The 21,401-nt window shown below is 44.4% G+C and overlaps 1 protein-coding gene and 1 pseudogene across 2 annotated transcripts in view; both read right to left on the minus strand.

Annotated features, from left to right (window-relative positions):
- FGF2 (fibroblast growth factor 2) overlaps nucleotides 1–20,688 on the minus strand; it is a gene marked incomplete at its 5' end in the record, with an annotated part of 54,061 nt that extends 33,373 nt beyond the window's left edge. Inside the window, one exon of the mRNA XM_082838807.1 lies at nucleotides 20,511–20,688. Coding sequence (XP_082694933.1) covers nucleotides 20,511–20,688 — 178 coding nt within the window. The remainder of the gene's footprint in view (nucleotides 1–20,510) is intronic.
- On the minus strand, nucleotides 7,129–7,635 carry LOC309960994 (succinate dehydrogenase cytochrome b560 subunit, mitochondrial-like; annotated as a pseudogene). Its single transcript has one exon. The product of its transcript is annotated as a succinate dehydrogenase cytochrome b560 subunit, mitochondrial-like (transcript).
- Nucleotides 20,689–21,401: the final 713 nt, after the last annotated feature.

Genomic DNA, 21,401 nt, shown 5'->3' on the forward strand with positions numbered 1-21,401 from the left:
GTGAGAATAAAGGGGAGAGGGGGCCGAGGGTAGGACCAGGGCAGAAAGAACAACGACTTGATTACAGTTTTGCATTTTTCTCTGATTTCAATAGCTGTTCAACACAGTCTAGTTAGGGAGTGAATCAAATCTAGCCCCTATTTAGAAAGCCAGCTCCTGTTGTCGTTCTTCCTCTGCACTGAACTCTGGTAACAGCAGGTGTCCCCTACAGCCACGTGTACAGTCACTGGTTGCCCCCATATGTCTTTTGCTTTAAGATCATCACTGGCCATCTCCAGGGACACGCCTGACACGAAGTGCCCTGTTTTCTGGGTTCACACGTTTTTCCTTTGGCCATGCCTATTTCTGATGATATTATCAGCCCTTCCCCAAAACCGATTGTCAAAACCCTCCAGCAGAATTTGAGTCAAAAATCCTTAGCGCTTGGCCCTTGGAAATCATCTAGTGCAGACTTTTCAGTTCAAGATAAGGAAGCAGAGTCCCAGGTTGGTGGATGGCTTTGCCCAAGATCACCTAAGGACCCAGGGTCAAAAGTCAGCGGTCCTAACCCTCCTTCTCTTGCTGGCTGCAGAGCCAAACTGCCCTGAGAAGCATGTCACTCTATTATTTTCTCATCTGCCATTCTTCAAGAAATAGCTGGTTGAAATAACACTGAAACTGTGCCTTGTTCCAAGCAATGAGTTGTGTGATGATGGAGAGGGTAGGGGGAAAACCGGCGAATCGAGAAAAATACCAAGAAGTAAGGGAATTTATCTCCCCAAAGAAAATCTTCTTATACTGTGTCTTCTTATTCCTCATAATAAAAAGACAAAGAGTTAATTGCTATAGTTTATAAAGTTTAAAAAAAAAAAAGTCACAAAAGTACCCAAATAGCAAAGCAAATAGCATCTGGCTCTAGTACTCACACTTCGATCCCAAAAAAGGAGCCTAGAATCATAATTGTTGAATGTATTTCCTTTCTCTGTGCCACGGAAAGTCATCATTTTGTTTTCTTTTGCTCCTTTCTCCTTCCCAGAGTTGGAATACCTCTCTGAAGAGAATGCCAAGAGCCCACAAAACTAATTACTCAGGAGTTTTGAATATGAAAGTCTGTTTCAACCTAAATCTTCTCTTGCATATTCCTGGGTGTGTGTTTGTTTTTCTTCTCTTTCTTCCTTTCCCTCTTCACTTTCTACCTCTCTTGCCCTGTCTGCTCCCCTGATTTCATTTATCCTTTCTGCTTCCTCCAAAAGATATATGAGGTTACCAAAAAGAGGAAAAAAAATCAGACATCTATAAAGGCATCCACCATTATCTCGACATTATTTTTAGAGGAATAGGAAAGGCTTTAGGCACAGAAAGTGATTCTTCTTGAGATGCTCTGAATTGAAACCTCTTATCTCAGGCATGGAAGGGAGTCGCCCTCCCAAGTAAACTGTTCCAAGACCAGACACAAAGTACAGCTCACTTTGTTCAACTCATACCTTTTACTGAAATTATCTCCCCCCTCCAAGAATTTCTAAAGTATTTTACTTTCTATCTCTATGGGAACGGTGATTTTCACATGAAGAAAAGATTATTCAGAATCTAGGCATATTCTTCCAGCTGGACAATAACAAGGGATCAAACTCCTGACGTGCATTTTTTCAGATTCGTGGAAAGAACTTTTAAACCAGGAAGGTGCTTTGCAGATGACCTGTCCCCACACCGATGTTTTGAAAAATAGGAAACAGTTGCTTTGACCAAAAGATGTTTTCCTTACCCCACCCAGACCTCTCCCCCTTGCAACACGCAAACCCTAAGGGCTGCTGGTCATCACAGGCCATTGCAACACCACTGGGAGCTAAGCACACTGGGGTCCAGCCAATTCTTCCAAAGAGCCATTTTCCACTGGAATCCGGCCTCTCCCCTCTTAGCATATGCAGCTGTTTTCTGGCTTCCTGCAACGGCAGCTATGATATAAATTTCCCACGACCACACTAAAGTCTTTCATCCTTCAAGGTCCATACCCTCTCTTCCTCCTTGTCAGTGCTATCCACTGACCGTCACTGTCACTCACTGAAGACCTTGGAATTAGGCACCCCGCATCCCTTGCCGTCATCTAGAGAGATGGCACCGTTCATGCAGAAGACCCACCAACAACGAGTCTAGCAACCTGCACTCACCACTCTCATGGCCATGCCATCACTCGAGAGCGGCTTCATCTCAAACTCCGACATGGTATAACCTCACTTCCTTCGGCTGGTCCTTCAGCCGCTTTGACTTAAATGGTGGAGTCAGGTTTAGTTATCTACCTGTCCGTAGCCTCTTGGGCTTCCCTCCTTATCACTCTGAGCTCTGCGGGGCATAACTCAGTTCTGCTTTTTCTTTCTCGCACTTCTGCAATCGAAGCTCCAATTTTGGGATCAATATAGCCATCTGGCTTCTCCACTCCTGCACTTGCGCTGTTGAACCTACACAGTGGAAACGTCCCCGGAAGTAACACAACCATCCAGACTGGTGTTGTTATGAATGTGGGTCTCCAGCCTCAAGTGAGCCATGAGCGACTGTGGGCACATCCCGGTCTCTGTCCTCTCCCATTCTCTACGGCAGCCGTAAGACTTAGAGCTGGCTCTACAGGCCCAGCCCACAGCCATACCTCCCTCCCAGAGATAACACTGCCTCCTGCTTCAAAGAAAAACAGAAGATCGCAGACCTGAGGTCCCTCAGTGTTCCCATACCTAAAACATATTCACTCACACTGTGCTGACCAAGCTAAGCTCATCATTTAGTGGAACACATTTGTCTTTTCTTTCTCTCTTTTTTTTTTTAAACAGCAACTAAGCCACCAAAGAGGGTTTGTCATTTCGTGCCATTTCGCTACAAAATCGGCACACTGAAATCTCTGTGTATCTGGTGGTGTTGTCTGGCATGGCCTTTCAGCTTCCCAGTGGGGAGGCACCTTGCCCCTGAGGACATAAAGATAAACAAAGAGGCCCAGTTAAGGAGACCCAGCAGTCCAGGGTGCGGATAAGGGAGACGGGCGGTACATGGAGAAACTCCCCCGCTCTTGGCCCAGCACCTAATCAAAGCCCCTCACATCCCCTGCTCTCTCCCAGCAGTGCCAGTGAAGTAGAAAGGCATCTGATCTCCCCCTTCCCTTACTTCTGTGTCATCTTGGACCTCTCATGAGGCTCACACAACTGACAACAGAAGTGCCTCTAGTTATGCTGATACCCCTGCTTCTAATCAATGCTAGTTTGAGGATGATGTAAGACAGAAGCAACAGACGTTTCCAATCACAGACTAGAATATGACTTTAAAAAAAAACTAACACCTACCCAATCAGACTGCAGCCTCAACTGCCCTCTGCTGTCTGGTCCTCAGAAACAGGCATCTGAGGCCCAGTTCACTTCTGTGATGAGGGACAAGCAGGGCAGCCTGTGGAGTATCTGGCAGCTGGTGGAGACCAGGGACAGCAGTGATGTTATCTGTGACCACAGGCGACAGCCTCAAACATCTCCACATTAAGTATTACTCTGACTTGTTGGGAATCCTTTTTTGTTTGTTGATTTTAATAATATCCTTTCTTCTGGAATAGGATCATTATTCTTGTTTTCAGAAATCCTAAGGAAGCAAAACTAACTCACGTGTGTTGGGGGGAAGGAAAAGAGAACCAGAAGAAAAAAGCTAATGAAAAACAGTACAGAGGTTCCTCCGAAAATTAAAAATAAAACTACCATATGATCCAACAATTCCACTTGTGGGTATTTATACAAAGAAAACGAAATCACTAACTCAAAAAGAAAATCTGCACCCATGTTCACTGCAGCATTGTTTACAAGAGCCAAGACATGGAAACCACTTGTGTCCATCATTGATGGATGAATGTATAAAGAAAATGTGAAATACACACATGCACACACACACACGAATATTATTCAGCCATAAAAAAGAAGGAAATCCTGATCCATTTGGGTGGATCTTAAGGGCATTATGCTAAGTGAAATAAGTCAGACAAAGATGTATACTGTATGATATCATTTATATGTGGACTCTAAAAAAAAAAACTCTTAGATACAGAGAACAGATTGATTAATCAACTGCCGAGCCGGGGGGCTAGGAAGGTGGACAAAATGGGTAAAGGAGGTGTAAATGCACAAACTTCAAATTATAAGATAATTAAGTCCTGGGGATGTAATGTATGGTACAGTGACTATAGTTAACAATACTGTGCTGTATAATTAAAAGTTGCTAGAAGGGTAGATCTTAAAAGTTCTCATCATAAGAAAAAAAAATCTATATCTGTGTGAGATGATAGATGTTAACTAAACTTACTGGGGTGATCAGTTCATAATATCTACATATATCAAATCATTATGTTGTATAACTAAAACTAGTACAATGCTGTATGTCAATTATATCTCAATTTAGAAGAGGAAAAGGGAGGAGAGGAGGGAGAAGGGGGGGAGGAGAGAGAAGCTAGCCTCCGTGTTCCCTGGCAAGCACCAGTCATGGAAGGTGGAGCCTCCTTGGGGTCTCAGTGGGGACCAAAGCAAAACGATCTCAGCATGAAGAGGAGGTCAGTCTCGTGCCTCTCTCAGGAACCCTCCGCCCCACGTCCTTGGGATATCGCTGTGAATAAGGGGGTCCTGTCCAAGTCAGGGTTGAACACTTAGGCCAGTCTAGGATTTATGCCAACAAGGGCCCTGCGGTGGTTAATGTCATGTGTCAACTTGGCTGGGCCATGGTGCCCAGATATTTGGTCAAACATTATTCTGGATGCTTCTGTGAGGGGTGTTTTTGGATGAGGTTTATATCTGAAGTGGTGGACTTGGAATAAAGTGGACTGTCCTCCATAATGTGGGTGGCCTCATCCAATCACTTGAAGGCCTAGTAGAACAAAAGACTGACCTTCCCTGAGCAAGAAGGAATTCTGCCAGCAGACGGCCTTCTGAACTTGAACTACAACACTGGCTCTCCTCTGGGTCTCCAGCCTAACAGGTTTCCAGCTTCCATAATCACATGAATCAATTTCTTAAAATAAATCCCTCCTTCCCTCTCCTACTCTATCTCATCTGTACCTCCTAATGGTTCTGTTTCTCTGGAGAACCTGACTAATTCAGTCCCTCCTACAAATTGAATTGCTAGGTGGTCAGGAGATAAGCAGCTGTTTAGCTGTTGCCCTTGGCAACATCTTCACCAGCAGGGCTAGCCTCTGTGATGAGACTCCAAAGTCAGGCTGACCTTCAGTGAGCACGGCTGCTCGGACGTCAAACCCCGTCCACAGGGTCAGTCCAAACTGCACTCGCGCTGGTCTCCTCCCTTCCCAGAGCTCCTTGCTTCCATTAAACTGACTCCATCCCTCTGTGATCTGATCCAGTCCCTTCATGTCTCTTCCAGCCCACTGCTGCACCAGTATAGGACTTTCCCAAAGAACACGGTTATGATTCACCTTAAAAAAGTAAACGATATTATGCAGAATACGTTGAGATTTAGATTTTTGGTATGCTTTGACTTAGAATGTACAGTGAATTAGAAATAATTAGTACTAATTAAGCACCATTTCCCAAAGCAAAGTAAAGCAAAGTTTTACTGATAACGACCAAGGCCATGCATCTGAGTGGGGCTTAAGAGGAAATAAGCCAAAGAATGGATGAAGGAGTGAGAAGTGGATTCCTTCCAGGGGGCAGGCATAGGCCTGGGCACTGCTCACCAACAATCAGTCAACTAGGGTGCTGCGTCCATCTGTGTGACCGATGGCCAAAGACCCCACCCATAGCTCCACCCTCCCAAGACAGAAGCCTCTTGGTTACCATCTCATCTCTCTCTGTCCCTTCATATTCACATACCCCAGAGAATAGTATCCGCCATCTGTCTCTGCTCCCTCACTCCATTCATCCTTCTCAGAAATCTTTATATAAATAATATGTGGATATAGAATTGTTAAAATTTTCCAAATACATAGATGAAGAAGTAAACATTCCCCTTCATTTCTTCTCTCTCAATCCTAGCCCCCTCTCCAAAGTTATAAGCACGAGTTAGCAGTTTGGTATATACATCCTTTTCAGCTCTTAGCCTACCTATTTACTCCATAAGTATACAGTTCTTTTGTGTGTGTGCATTTTTATAAACAGGGTATTTTTGTGTGTTATTCCAATAACTTCCTTTTGGTTTCCAAAGACAAAATGATCTTTTTAATTCCGTTTCAGAAAAAGCTGTCACATGAATTTGGTTTAGAAAACATGACAATAAGAGGCTTGGTTTTTCTGTAAATGCAAGGAAAAGAAATAACCGTTAATAGGTTCAATGATAATTTTCTGGATCTTCCTCTTGCATCAAAAGCTGTATATCTTCTCCCCAAAGCACCTGCTTCAAGAGCCAGCTCACTCTCTTTATCTGCCTCTAGCAGGGACAGGCTAATTCCCCCCTCCAACACCCCTCTCTTCTTTCAGTCACACTGTGTTGGTGCTAAAGACCCTGGGCTCTGACCAATGAACAGAATTGTCCTTAAGCCAGCAACCCACAGGCAGTGGGACCCAAAGCCCCACTCCCAGTCCCGACAGCAGAGGCCACAGAGCTGGCATCGTTTCCACTGTCTCAGGAAGAAGGAGCCAAAAGGTGACCCTCAGCACAAAGCAAGGCCTAATGTGAAGAAAGACTGAGCGCTCCCAGGCCCAGAGCAGGCTGCAGGCTACAGTCAGGAAAAGGGAGTTACTGCAGTCACTCCACCGTTAGAAATAAATAAGGGGGGGGCTTCCCTGGTGGCGCAGTGGTTGAGAGTCCGCCTGCTGATGCAGGGGACACGGGTTCGTGCCCCGGTCCGGGAAGATCCCACATGCCGCGGAGCGGCTGGGCCCGTGAGCCATGGCCGCTGAGCCTGCGCGTCCGGAGCCTGTGCTCCGCAACGGGAGAAGCCACAACAGTGAGAGGCCCGCGTACCGCAAAAACAAAATAAAATAAAAAGAAAGAAAGAAGGGGAAAACTGGACCCTTTTCCACTACTATGGTTCTATAAGGTCCTCTGCTGCTGAGCTCCAAGGGGATCTGCAAGCACAAAAGGGTCTAAACAAATCAGGAGAACTTTGCCCTGGCTGAAGACAGGAGTGACAAGCAGGAAGACAGGCCAATGTAATAATTTGTAGGCAGATGATGCTGGAACTTCGGCTCTTCACAGGGCTGCCAGCCCTACAGAGGACAACACGGTAAGAACCAAGACAAGCCTCCTGACTGGTATAGCTGGGGAACTGTCAGGCCCTTTCCTGATCCCACATCAGGAGTCAGATCCCATTCCAGGTGTGACACATGAGAAGGCGGAGGAGTGCAAATCTGGCTGTGTGGATCAGTGCTGGCCCCAAATACAGGGACTTCACAAGTTCCAAATGAGACTCAAAGCTCCCAGGGATCAAAAGGGCCGACAAGCAAAAAGAGAGACCCCTGCACTCAAGGCAATACCAGTGTCATGGTGGCAAATGGACATCACCATGGGAAGAGACCAGCTACAGATAGCAATATGGGGAGACAAAGGGTGCTCTGAACCACTGTTGTTATTCCAGAACCTCTCCATCTCTTCTCTGGCTGTGGTTTCCAAAGGAACAGCATTTCTGATACAGAGCTGAGGACCAAGGTGGGCACAGAGGCAATGACAGCCAGTATGTCTCAACAAGAGCACAGCCATCTTGGGTTCTGGCCTGGACAGAAGTCCAATAATTTCCTTTTTTCTCTTGACAAAATGGAGACCCTTCTCTTCTGATGTATGTACCTCACTTACGACGTGCCAGACAGTGATGTAAGAGAGCTACGTTTCTCAACTGGATCACCACAATACATTTCCTAACTCTCCTCCCTACTCCCAGCCTTATACCCTTCGATCCACCCCACACACCTGCCTGAGTGATTTTACAAAAGCCCAAATCTGATATTCTTATTCTTATGATTAAACTCTTTCACTGACTCCCCACTGCCTTGAGGATAAAGACCAAATTGTTAGCATGGCTTACAAAGTCCATCACAATCCAGGCCCTTCCATACATCAGGACAAAACTATAATTCGAAAAGATACATGCACCCCTGTGTTCATAGCAGCACTGTTTACAATAGCCAAGACATGGAAACAACCTAAATGTCCATCAACAGATGAATGGATAAAGAAGATGTGGTATATATATATATAATGGAATATTACTCAGCCATAAAAAAGAATGAAATAATGCCATTTGCAGCTGCATGAATGGACCCAGAGATCATCATACTAAGCAAAGTCAGAAAGACAAATACCATATGATATCATTCACATGTGGAATCTAAAATATGACACAAATGAACTTATCTATGAAACAAACAGACTCACAGACATAAAGATCAGACTTGTGGTTGTCAAGCGGGAGAGGGAGCGAGGGAAGGTTGGACTGAGAGTTTGGGACTAACAGATGCAAACTCTTATAAAATGAGTGGATAAACAACAAAGATATGCTGCACAGGGAATGATACCCAATATTTTGTAATAACCTATAAGGGAAAAGAATCCAAAAAGAAATAGATATATGTGTATGTACCACTGAATCACTTGCTGTACACCAGAAACTAACACAACTTTGTAAATCAACTGTACTTCAATTAAAAAAAAAAAAAAAAGAATCCTGGCCCTTCCTACGTGGCTGGCCTTACCTCTTACTATAACCCTACACTCTGGCCATGCCAAAATGTTTGCAGTTCCCAAAGCATACCAAACCTGGAGCTGCTTCCTTGGCCTGCATGCCCTTATGAGTCTTCCAAGAAAAATTAGTTGAGTTGCAAAACATATATAAATAACCAAATGAATTCTGCTGCTGTATGGGAATGTTAGCCATACTGCTGTTAAAAGTGGTATAGAGGGTCTAGCAAAAACTGTTAACTCTGTTTAGAATAAGGACCTAAAGCATCACTTTTTGGTGGCAATTAGATAACACAGTCAGCTGCCAGGCAACACCTAGTTGCCTCCCAACACCCAGGCCAGCAGTCCCTCCTGTCTGAAGCCTTTTCTGACTTCCCTGTAGAATTACCGTCCTCCGTAGTACGATCTCACTCTTCCCCCAGGACACAACACGAGCAAAGCAGCGTAACATTTCAGTGTCCTTACTGACTTACATCTCTTTTTTTTTTTTTCCTGACTTACATCTCTTTCTTGTCCTGCCGGACAATATACACCTTAGGGGGCAGAGGCCTACATATTTTTAATTGAATTAAAATATTTTTAATTCAATTTTAATTGACTTAAAGTATTGTGTTAGTTTCAGGTGGTAGGTGCCTACATTATCTGCCTTTTAATCCCCAGCACCCAATGCTATATGTGACAATATAGTAGAAATTTTGTGGTTAAAATGGCAAATCAAAAAATACATTATTTTTATTGAGGTACAACTTAATATTTACGATGAGTTACAAAGATATTGACAAGATACCAAGACCAAAACCAAACAAACAGAAACTTTAAAGATGGCTTTTTAATAAGGCAAATAGAAAAAAGAGTTAAAAATTGGTGAAGCCAGGACTGACATCACTATACTTGCTAGAAGCACACCACATATTCGGCTTTCTATAAGCCAGTAGCCATAACAAGTTTCCCGGAGTCCATAAGGTTAGAACAAACTGGCCACTAAGGAGAAGCGTAACTAGTCCTGACACGGTTACCACAGAGAAATTCTCTCAGGAGTCCTCAGAGGGGACACTATGTAATGAGATAAACAGCAGCTTTACATATTTCTTAGAATTAACACAGACACCAGTTTCAGAGAGATGTTACTTTTGAAAATCGTTTACCATAAACTACAGTCTCACACCAACGTATTCAAATTGGTTCCCTCGCTGATGGTCAGGTTAATTAGAAGATATACCTTAGTTATTAGTGGTAGTATCCTTAACATATTTTGGACCATGGACAACGTTTTGAGAACCTGATAAAATGCTATGTATCTTCTCCTCAGAAACAACACCCTGAGATAATGTTTTGCATCTATTTTCAGGAGATTATGGAAACCTGAAGCTTGTCCATGGACCACCCATGTTAAAATCCACAACCCGGAGGAAAGATGTACTATAGATCCTTGAGTCAGGCCTCCATAAATATTATTTCCCACAGCAGGACCTTAAAAAAGTGCTGCTCTCTGGCCTATGGGCTGAATTGTAAAGAACCATGTGCTTTAACTGTCAGCCACAGTGAGCATTAGGCTCCTTCTAGGAAAACAGAGGTGCCTACAAGGAATAGCCAATCACTTCTGGAGGTGATACCATGGGCAACGCCAAGAGTCTCCAGAATTCTACCACACAAAAGCTCTACAGTCCTACATCATTAAGCACGGCCAAAAATAATTTAAGTCTGGAAAATATTCAACATAGGTATAACCAAATAGATATCCCAACTGGGTTTTTTTCACCCTAATCTCATTAAAACACTCAAAGACTATCTACTTTTTGAGTAATGTAACTTCCTGCAATGCGTTCCAAGAAAAATTAGTTGAGCTGCAAAACATACGTGTAAATCACTACGTGAATTCTCCTGCTGTATGGGGATGTGAGCTACACTGCCGTTAAAAGTTGGGTGGAAGGTCTAGCAAAAATTATAACCCTGAATCAGAATAAGAATCTAAAGCTTCACGTTTGGGTGGTAATTGGAAAACAGAGTCAGCTGTCTATTAAGAATACTTTTAGATTATGATAATAAATTCATATCACCAATTTATCTTCAATTTTTTACCTTTTAGAGGGAGAGCATACTTCCAGTTCATTAAAAGTGATACAGTCCTTAGCCTGGCCTTAGAAACCCAAACATGAAAAACTCTAGACTCTCTCCCAAAGAAAATGTATTTCTTTTGTAGAAGGTTATTATAAGAAGTTTAGTCTGATATTCCACTGAAATGAACATATCAAGCCTATGTATGTTACTACTCTCTCATTATATATCACCCTATTTACTACTTTCTGTGTTATTTTCTTTTCTCAGTATTCTCAAGACTCTTGGAATTTTTTTTTTTTTCAAGGAACTACATCAAGCTTACTACCTATATAGAGTTTCCGGAAAATAGCTTTATCCCACTTTTTGATATATAAGACAACCACTCATCTGCTGGTAACTTTCCTATTCTCTGTCATTCTCATAGACTTTTAACAGTGCCCACATCTGTAAGCGATGTGTGTACCAGGGGACTGGACTGTTTCGAGTCCATGTTTCTCTGAGGAGAGGAATAACAAGATCGGAGCTGCTCTCCGGAAAGATTACTCTGCCAAAGAACAATATCCGGTTGATTAGATGTGTTATGGGCTGAATTGTATCTCCTACCCGCCGCTGCCCCAAACTCATATGTTGAAGCCCTAGGCCTCAGTACCTCAGAAAATGACTATTTGGAGATAGGGCCTCTGAAGAGGTGATTAAATTAAAATGAGTCGATTAGGGTGGGCCCTAACCAAACCTGAACCAAGAAGAGGAGGTTTGTATGTGTGCAAAGAGAGATGAAAGGGCAGCAAGAAGGCAGCTGTCTGTGAGCCGAGAAGAAGCCTCAGAAAGACCAAACCTGCAGACACTTTAATCTCGGACTTCTAGGCTTCAGAACTACGGGAAAATTAATTTCTGTTGTTTGAGCCACTCAGTCCACAGTAGTTTGTTATGGCAGCCCTAGCAAACTTACACAGATGGGAAAGGCTAGAAGCCATTGGCAACAGTCAGGGACAGAACTAGAGCAGCTGTGGCAACAATGCAGAGGCCAGCGTGAGTGTAAAAGACACTGCAGAACCGAATGCACAGGGCCCGAGAAAGGGATGGGAGGATTGAGGAAAATGAAGAGTAGAAATTGACTCCAAGAGATGGGCGTGGTTGGCAAGAAATTTTTTTTAATATATTTTATATTTTAAAATATAGGGGAGTCAAAAACGGGAGGCAAGTGATTCCAAGGAAAAAGGAGTTTCATTTTTCATTTTAGACACATTTCTAGATGTGTCTGGCTAAGCACTTTCTTTGTATCTTTTTGTCTTATCTTGGTCTTTATTTCCTCACATACTAGACATCCAAACAATTATTGGTTGACTGAAAATCTCACTTGGTGAAGAAGATTAAAATAAAATAGGTCCAAGTACATCTGCTTTTTTTCTTTTGGTTGCTTTTTTAATCTTACACCACATGTCCTTAAAGAGGGAGCCTACCGTGAATTTCCCTGAAAGGGTCTAACTGTAATTTTTAAACATCCTTTTAGTTATTCTCTTTGCATTTTCTGCATGCTTTCGCTTATTCTGTATCTTAATCTTCCAGACCCCATCTCTGAGGTTCATTCCATTCTTATACAGTATTTATCCTTAATTACGTCCTACTCTTTCTATTTTACTTTTTAAATTAAATATGCCATTTCAAAATCTTTGAGTGCTTCAGAAAACAACCCCTAAATATTAAAGAGCTGTTTCATAATAAATCATGACAGAAATACTTTCTAAACAAAAAAGAACGCAATAAAGCAAGGGGTGGGAGAAAAGGTGACAGAGGCTAACTCTGCTAGACGTGGTAAAGGCTCTGGGAAGAGTTTAAATAATTTTTTAAAATCACTAATTCTGTTCAAATTTCTGCTACACCATCCATCTGGAATTCTGGCCATGAACTGAATTCTAAACACTAAGAAGTATGGAAGGCACAATTACTTCTTGTCGCAAACAAAGAGATCGTGTTTTGAAAAGCCAACAGCAAAAACCCTATCCTTATCTGTAAAATGAAAATGATACTTGTTTCATAAGATTGTAATAAGATTAAACATATTGTTCATAAAGCTGACATAGAGCATGTTCTCAAGAATTTCATTCATTCATTGAAAAACCACTCAGAAAGTAACAAGGTCCAAGGAATACAGAACAGAGGTGAAGGTCAAACAACTGACCCTTCCCCTATGATGGCACAGGGACTTTGCCTAGTCATTATGGTGCCTAATCTCCCTAAGGCTGGACAGATCCCATCGACCCCTCAAGCTTTAACACCCTCCCTCCAAAACAGTCTGTGTCTCACTTTCCCCACCTGGTCACAGCCGAAGGTGTTGCTGTAATTCATCATTTTTTAATTTAACACTTGTTGTATATGCCTTCTTCATATACTACTGTGCTCTACTAAACCAGTTAGCAAGATTGGCTTCCCAATTTTACTTGCATTATATTCCCATTACTAAACTGCTGCATTTAGAGTAATGTATAAAGATAAGTATATAAGAACTACTTCTAAAACTAAGAAACACACTCAGAATATTTCTCTTTTCACATAATTGTTTTGACAAATGCTTTGCCTCAAAGAAGATAAGGAGATAAGATTAATCAATCTTACATTTAAAGATTAAAGATTAAATTTGACTGAGAGAGGCTCTCCAAATTTCTGATTCTAGTAAGATAAAAAGTAACAAAAGAGGACCAACCATGCAAAATCCAAGATTATATTCTGATCCCAGAATCAGAATTTCCAAGATGAAAGGGACCTTCTTCTCGAGTCCCCATCCAATTCAAGTAGTCATCCCACCAGTGAATAATGACACCTGCCCCTACATACATACACATACACACACACACACACACACACACACACACACACACACACACACACACACACACACGTCAAATAAGCCAAAGGTAGAAATAGCTAAGAAGGGAAAGGTCAAATGACACGAGAGAAAAAATTTAAAAAAAAAATAAAAAGATGGGAGAAGAAACATAATTTATAGAAAAAATGAAAATATATAAAGAAGACATATAGCAGGTGTTAAATTAAAATGTAAGTTATTAGGCAGTAAATAATTTCATTTCTAATTCAAAACAAACACTGTTCATCAAATGTTATATTTCAAAAAGTAACTTTTTAAAAGGGGGTATTATTTGACTCTGTTACTCTCTTCCATTTCCTATTTATGTTATGACGATCTGTAAACCCATGAATTGTTTTCTCTTTATAAAATGATTCAGCTCAGAAAGCAGTAGAATGAGACTGGTCATTCAGCAATCTCTCCCACCCACCCTTGCAGACACCACATCACAAAGACTATGACTCACTTTGTCATACAGTTTCTGTCCTTTTAAGAGTTTTATGATTGTTGTGATGAATACTGGCTCATAAATCTGAATGAATATTAGGATGAAACTATTTGTGTCATTTCCTCACAGCCAAAGCAGATGCTAACAATGGAACCAGACAGTTCTTAATCCTAATTTATAAAATGATTCACAGGTTTTAGACTTGAGAGAGAGAGATATAAGGATTAAAGTATATGGTTCAAGTATGAATTCTCAGATCTGTATTTTTTAATTAGAGGGTTATAACTAGTTCTGGAATTGGCTAGAAATGTTATGTTATTCAATAGCTGAAAAGAAAATCTTCCACAATAAAAATTAATCCTAACAAATGATTGTGTTTTACCTTTATTGCTTCCTTTGAATAATGTGAAAGGTGTCGCTGCAGAAGGAACTACGGTGATGCTACAATCAATTTATCCATTTTACACGCCTCGTGCCGAAGTACGCATGCTTATTTACTTAAAGTTCCAGCTCATTCAACAATACAGATTGCACCTCTTCAATGGGCCTCAGCCTTGTCATTCACTGAGCAGTGGTGTCAAGGGGATCCTGGGGTGAGTAAATGCAGTCTCAGACCTCAGAGTAGAAAAGAGTAAAGGACTGCTAGGTAATGTCATTTGAATTTTTAAAAATCCCTGCCAACTAGAAATTTCCAGTAAAACTGAGGGACATGAAGTTAAAATATATCAAGCTATTAGAGAGAATGTTTAGATAGCATGCAGGAGAGGAAAGACAGGTACAGGGCGGTATGAAAGAAATGGGGCCTGATGCATGCCTAGGACTGGGGTAAGGTAAGAGGATTAACGGCCAATTCAAGGCTAAGAGAAGAAGAAGGATGTGAGAAGACGATCAGAAAGGAAGTTAGAAGACTTGGCTAATTTGTTGGGTACATGTTGAACTTAACACACATTCTTTGAGTGGACACAGAGAGGACAGAGTTCACAGCCCCAGTGCAGGAGACATAAACAATTACAAGCAAAATCATGAAGTCCGTAGAAGAATATGTACCAAGTACTATGGGAAATGCAGAGATAGAAACAATTAATTCTCCCTGGGAAGGCTGGGGAAAGTTTCACAAAGGAGAAGACCACCGAGCTGACTCATAAAAGATCTTTCCAGAGAAAGGTGGGAGTGGGAGGAGGGTGTGAGAGAAGAATTGATAAGAAAAAGAAGGATTTTCCAAAAACAAGGATCACAAGTGGAAAAGCCCATCATTGTAACAGTGACGGGTCTGTCAGATTAGAGACTACAGTGAAAGCACAGAGCACTGGCAGCGTCAGGGGAGCGCGGATGGCAAAGAGTGGGAAATAAGACTGAGCAGGTAGGTCATATTGGAGAGGGAAAGTCGGGGAGGGTATGGTTGTAGGTAAATACAGGACAGGGGAAACCAAGAGACAAGGCAAGGAAAAGTCACTGAGGTAGGGAAGACTCCAAGGCGTCCAGCTTTGGAGACTAGAAGGATAATTTCACTACGAACAAATTCGGTAGGAAGGGTGCTAGTTGGAAAAAACTGTTATGGTCTGTTTTACGTGGGTTGAGTTGAGGCTGTGGCAGTGCATCTGTCCGTCGAGCAGTGAGAAACACGGTACTAACACAGAGGTGGGAAATCAGAGACAAAGACTATAATTGATCTGCCGAAGGACCACGAGTACACAGAAAGACGGGTAGAGTGCCAAGACAGAGCCTTAGGGAATATTATAGCAAAAGACCAAAAGAAGGAGAAACCAGAGGAAAAGACGGTCGGATGGGTGAGAGGAAACCAGGTTGATGTGGTGTAACAGAAGCCAAGGAATTCTCGGGAAGACAGAGGCAGACAATGGTGTCAAGTGTCAGAAGTAGGGCCACAAATTGGATAAGTCCATGTGATTGAACTGGAAGACTGCTGGGGCCCAGAATGATTTAAGTAGAATACCAGGTGCAGAATCCAGAATTAAAAAGAGAAAAGGAGATGAAGTAGAAGAGCGTTCAGGATTCTAGGGTACTGGCCACGAAAGAAAGAATGAACAAAATGCACAGCATACCTGAGGAATTTTATATCACACTGTATGTGGTAAAAATCTCAGGTGCTTTTTAAAGGAAACAGGATTCATAATGAGAGCTTTAAACTAATTATCCTGAGAAATGATTCATCTTTGTATAGATTATCCTTAAAAAGCTAATAGCCAGCTTTGAAGATTCCAAAATATTTTCCAAATATAATTTTGTTATATATAATCATCTTCATTAAAAGACTGACCAAGTGTCTAAACATATGTGTTAACTGCACCAAGAGAACTATAAACCTCGACCGTGCTTTTATACATCATGTGGTCCAGGAGGAGTTATTCCACGGGATGGTCCACACAGAATGTTCTCATCAGCAGCTGACATTTAGTGAGAATTCCCAGAGTAAAAGATACAAACCTTTTATGATGTTTACTTATATGGAGAAGTCATGGTTCCTACCTTAAGGTGTCAGCATTTTCTCAAAGCACGTAAATCATGAACAGAGAATAATCCACTCACAGAATCTAGCCAGATCATTACTACACTATACAAACTTCCTTTAGAAAACAACAAAAACTTTTTCCCCCCCAGAATATCTTAAAAATCTGTGACACAAAAGGCCTGAAGCCTCCCTTTGAATTTCGCAATTTCATGTTTTTAATGATGAGGGGTTGCATGGAGTATGTGCCAGGGCACAGGCACGGGGGTCACACAGACCGGGATCCCATCCCCTCTCCACATGGGAGTGGACGGGTCCCTCAGTCTCTTCAAGGCTGTGTCCTCTGGAGCCTGGAAGCCGAGAAGTGGGGCAAGCAGGCAGTCACCTCCTGGGAGAAGCCCTCCTGGGAGAAGCCCTCCTGGGAGAGGCCCAAGGGTCGACCCAGCACTTCTAACTACCTTCATTTTTTCCAAAATAACAGCATCTGGAATAAATTTGATGCTAAAACGCACACAGGCAGCATACTTTACCCTCACTATACTCCACCACATGTTGTACGTGCTGCTTGGGATAAAATGTTCTCACGTGGTTCACTACTTTAGAGCATACACTTAACGTTACCCATTGCCATGGGCATTTGGAAGGGGCCTGTAAAAACATCCAGGACGCCGAAGGGAAGGTGGTGGGTGTGCACCGCGCATGCGGGGGGGGGGGGGCGGGTAAGCACAGGCTCCGTCCTTGTTTTTATCATGCTTTTAGCAAGACTCTCGTGTCAAACACAGGTTATTCCAGGATTTTAAGAAAAGTGCAGGAAAGTTGCCTTTTCAAAGGCAACTTGTGAAAGCAATTCAAGAGAGAACCCAGGTGAGAAGCACAGGTGATCTTCAGCAACACTGTGAAGCTGGAAACACGGGCGTCCAGGCGTCTGATCCCTTCCTTTCTGCCGCCGTCCGCCCCGCCCCGCCCCGCCCCGTGTCCTCTCCAGAACCTGAGCTACGGCCCCCGCCCCTAACCAGCGCCCCACATTCATGCCACAGCCTTCACAGCTCCCCCAACTCCAGTCCTCCTGGTCAGGTTTTGGGGAAGAAACTGCACACGCAATTTAATCCACGCTAAACGGTAAAATCCGAACGCTGCTGAACTCTTCCTTCCAGAGGGACCCTCCTCCCTCGGTATCCGTGGGGGGCCGGTTCCAGGATCCCCCGCAGGTACCAACAACCATGGAGCCTCAAGTCCCTCGAGGAACGTGGCGCAGCACTGTTGACCCTCATCTCCGCAGATAGGGAACCCTCGGATACGGAGAGCAGACTGTTTTGCATTTTAGAAACGTCCGGAAAGTGTTAACGCCAAAGAAATAAATCTCCAGTGACAGATTTTAGGGTCCATTGGGCAAAACAGTTTGAGGAATGGGGCCTTGGGTTTTCCAACGTTTCAAACAGGTCTAGATATCTGGGCCTTAGTTCAGAGGGAAGCTGTAGCAACGGTTAACTAATTTCTCCACGTTTCCTGATCAGTTTTGCTCGTTCAGGGGAATGGAGGGGATGTAATTCAGAGGATATTGTTAAGTCATTTTTTTTCTTACATATTTCCCATCAGTCTCCTCCTGGTTTGGTCAACTATCAGTACGCCTTCGACATGCCAGAAAAAAACATTGTACTTAAACTTATGTCCAGGTTGGGCTATACAATAGTGGCCTAAATTTATCATTTTTAGGTTTACATTCTTGTCAGGCTATCACCTGGTACAAGGTGATTTTAAAAAATCAGTGCTCTCCACAGATCTGGATGAATATTCTACTCTTCACTTTTAAACATCTTGTCTTTAGCTAGTTATCAAGTTGGTAGGGTTTCTCAACCTTAGCACTTCTAACATTTAGGGTCAGAAAATTTTTTGCTGAGGGATTAGGGAGGTATCTTGTGCACTGTAGCATCATCCCTGGCCTCTACTTATTAAATGCCAATAGCACCCTTCCAGGCGTGACAACCAAAAATGTCTCCAGGCATTGCTAGATGTTCCCTGGAGGTGGAAGGGGGCAGGCAGTACCAATCCTATTTGAGTACCACTGAGTTAAAATCAGATTACAAAAATGACAGCCCAGCCCAGAATTGGGAATAAAAAGTTAACAGTTGTTTTTACAAGGGTGGTAATGCGGTATGCAATTCAGAATTACCCTCACTCACTAGCCCCTATACAGTTTTGTTCTATAGAAATAGGGTATCGAGAGTGTCAAAGAAAAAAACTGTAACTAATAAAATGTCTGGGAAAAAAAAAGAGAGTACTAGGGGAAGCCTCAATATGAACCCAATCTGGGGGAGAGTTCTTCTGTCTTCTAGTCAAAGAACATGTTCCTTTTTGTGCTACTAGAAAAGAGCAAAACTAATTGGGACATATGTGCACCTTGCCCTAACCAGCTGGGCTAGCCTGGCAGACAACTGCAGAACAAACTCCAAACACAAAGATAATTTTGTGAAATCCCTTTAAGTTACCAAAATAGAGAAGGAGCGCTACCGATAGACTGGACTAAAAGCATCTTTTCAGATTTACTGGATAGTACCTGAGAAAACTTTTTAATTACGGCAGGCCTGAAAAAAATTACAGGCCTGCATCTTTTGCTTGTTGCTATTTTGGAACCAATAAAGACTCAATTCTTATGAAAGCACATTTCCCATTCCCAAATTTGTCAATGGAGGCTTGGCCGCAGAGCTCTCTCCACTTCCTACTCCCGCATTCCAAAGTGAAGGACACGCCATTAGCATCATAAGGTAAAGACGGACTCCTGCGGGTCTTTTCTCAGGCAAAAAGAGGATCAGGTTTTCCACCTGAAACCCATAAAGGAAGGAATGGCAGAACAAACAGCTTTCAAAAGAGATGTTTTACCTACACTTACAGGGTGACAGTTAAAATATATCTGATCTCTTTCTCTCACTTCCAATTCATCAGTATTTTTACCAGCCCATTTTACACCTTTTTCTCCATCTTTTCTCTAGACCAGTGGGTTCTCAAAGTGTGCTCCCTGGTCAGCATCACCTGGGAACTTGTTAGAAATGCAAATCAGGCCCCACTCCAGACGTAAGCAATCTGAAACTCTGGGAGATGGTTCAGCCATGTGTTATAACAAACCTTCCAGGTGATTCTAATGCATCTCTAAAGTTTGAGAACTAATGACTTAGGCCCATCTTCTTTCTATAACCACAGATAGATTTTATTTTATTTCATTTTATTTTTACAGCAAACGAAACTGCATACTAGTAAACTGAGTCCTCTGTGCACTTTATATAAATCCTCATTTGATCCTCAAGCCTGATGCAAGGTTGATTATCCCCCCCTTTCGGGATGAGGAAACGGGCTCAAGGGTTAAGGGTCGCTCAAGGTCCTATAGCTAATAACTGCAAGTGGAAGATTGAAGTTTTTGAAGTTCTTTTCACTACTGCAACAAAGGTCTATAGCACTTTATTAATACAGTCCATATTTTCTGCTTTTTCAGTTTTCCGAAATTCGGGGAAAAAAACAAATGTATGGGTGACAGCAGTGTGCCAACTGCCTTGGATCCTACCAAACTGGAATTTAAGGGCACGACTCTGGAAAGGTATCTTTCCAATAAGGAACGTTTAATTCGGCTGCGGTCCCTCCTGGCTTTGTCCCGGGGACTGCGCGCATCCCACAGAGAAGGGGTCGGAACTTCAGGCTGGGGGCGCCAGGGACACCTCCGTGAGCCACCCACCTCTGCTCGGCCGCCGGGCATCCCCGACGCGACAGGTTGTCTGAGCCCAGAGAGTCGCCGGCAAGGCCCGGGCGCCCTGCGGCTCCGGGCCCGGGGTACTGGTTTACCAGTGGAAACCGGCACACTCCAAAGCCTGGGCGAGCGTCTACCCGCCACCGCAGCTCGGGGCAGGAGGGGCCGAGTGGTGAACCCAAAACCGCCAAGGGCCGCGCGGGGAGAGACCACAAGCCCCACTGGGGTCAGAGTGAAGAGAAGGAAGGAGCGCGGAGGCTGGAAGGCAGGGGCGGGAGAGAGAACGGCAGGGGATGGAGACGGCACGGGGTAGGAAGAGCCGGCCAGCACTCACCGTGAGGGTCGCTCTTCTCGCGGACCCCGTCCACTCGGCCGTCGGGGTGGATGCGCAGGAAGAAGCCCCCGTTTTTGCAGTACAGCCGCTTGGGGTCCTTGAAGTGGCCGGGCGGGAAGGCGCCGCTGCCGCCGTCCTCCGGCAGGGCGGGCAGCGTGGTGATGCTCCCGGCTGCCATGGCCCCGACAGCGCCCTGCCGGGGTCCCCGAGCCACTGGAGCCGCGCGGGGAGTCGCCGCGCCCCGGCCCCGGCCTCGGACGCGCTCCGGGGCGCGGCCCCGGCCCCGGCCCCCCAGCCTCCCTCCCCGCGGCACGCGGCCGCGCCCGCGGGCCCCCAGCCTCAAGCTGTTCCGCCGCTTCCTCTCCGCCGGCCCTAGAGCGCGGGGAGCCGAGCGGCCCGGGAGCTGGGAGTAAGGGCTGGGTGTCTCCGCAGCCGCCGCTCTCGGGAGGGCCGCCTCCCGAAGCTGCAGCGCCAGGGATCCTTTTGCAACCGCGGGCACAGCGTCCGCTGGTCTGGCAACAGCCGGGCCGCGGCGTCACATCTTCTACGTCTCCACCCGCGAACGCCCACCAACCCCGCAGGTCCCCAGTCCTCCTCCCTTCCTGCGCGCCGCCCCCTACTCGCTCGGCGTTTTATGGGACCGGTCTCCGGGTCGGGCGCTCTGGCCGCAACACGCAAGCGCGCGACCTCCGTGCCCGGGGTGGGGGGGGGGCAGCCCGAACGCAGCCAGGGGGCGGGGGAGGTGCGGGGATGCGGCGGGAGGCCACGGCCCGGGCCTTCGCCGCTCCGGGGGCTCGACCCCGCCGGTTCCCCCCGAAGGCGCCCAGCCCAACCCCGCGCAACCCAAATCACATTCAGACTTTCTCCACACTGCGGAGCTTTTGCTGCGCA

The sequence above is a fragment of the Leucopleurus acutus genome (assembly GCF_964270905.1).
Source record: "Leucopleurus acutus genome assembly, chromosome: 4".
NCBI classification, from domain to species: Eukaryota; Metazoa; Chordata; class Mammalia; order Artiodactyla; family Delphinidae; genus Leucopleurus; species Leucopleurus acutus.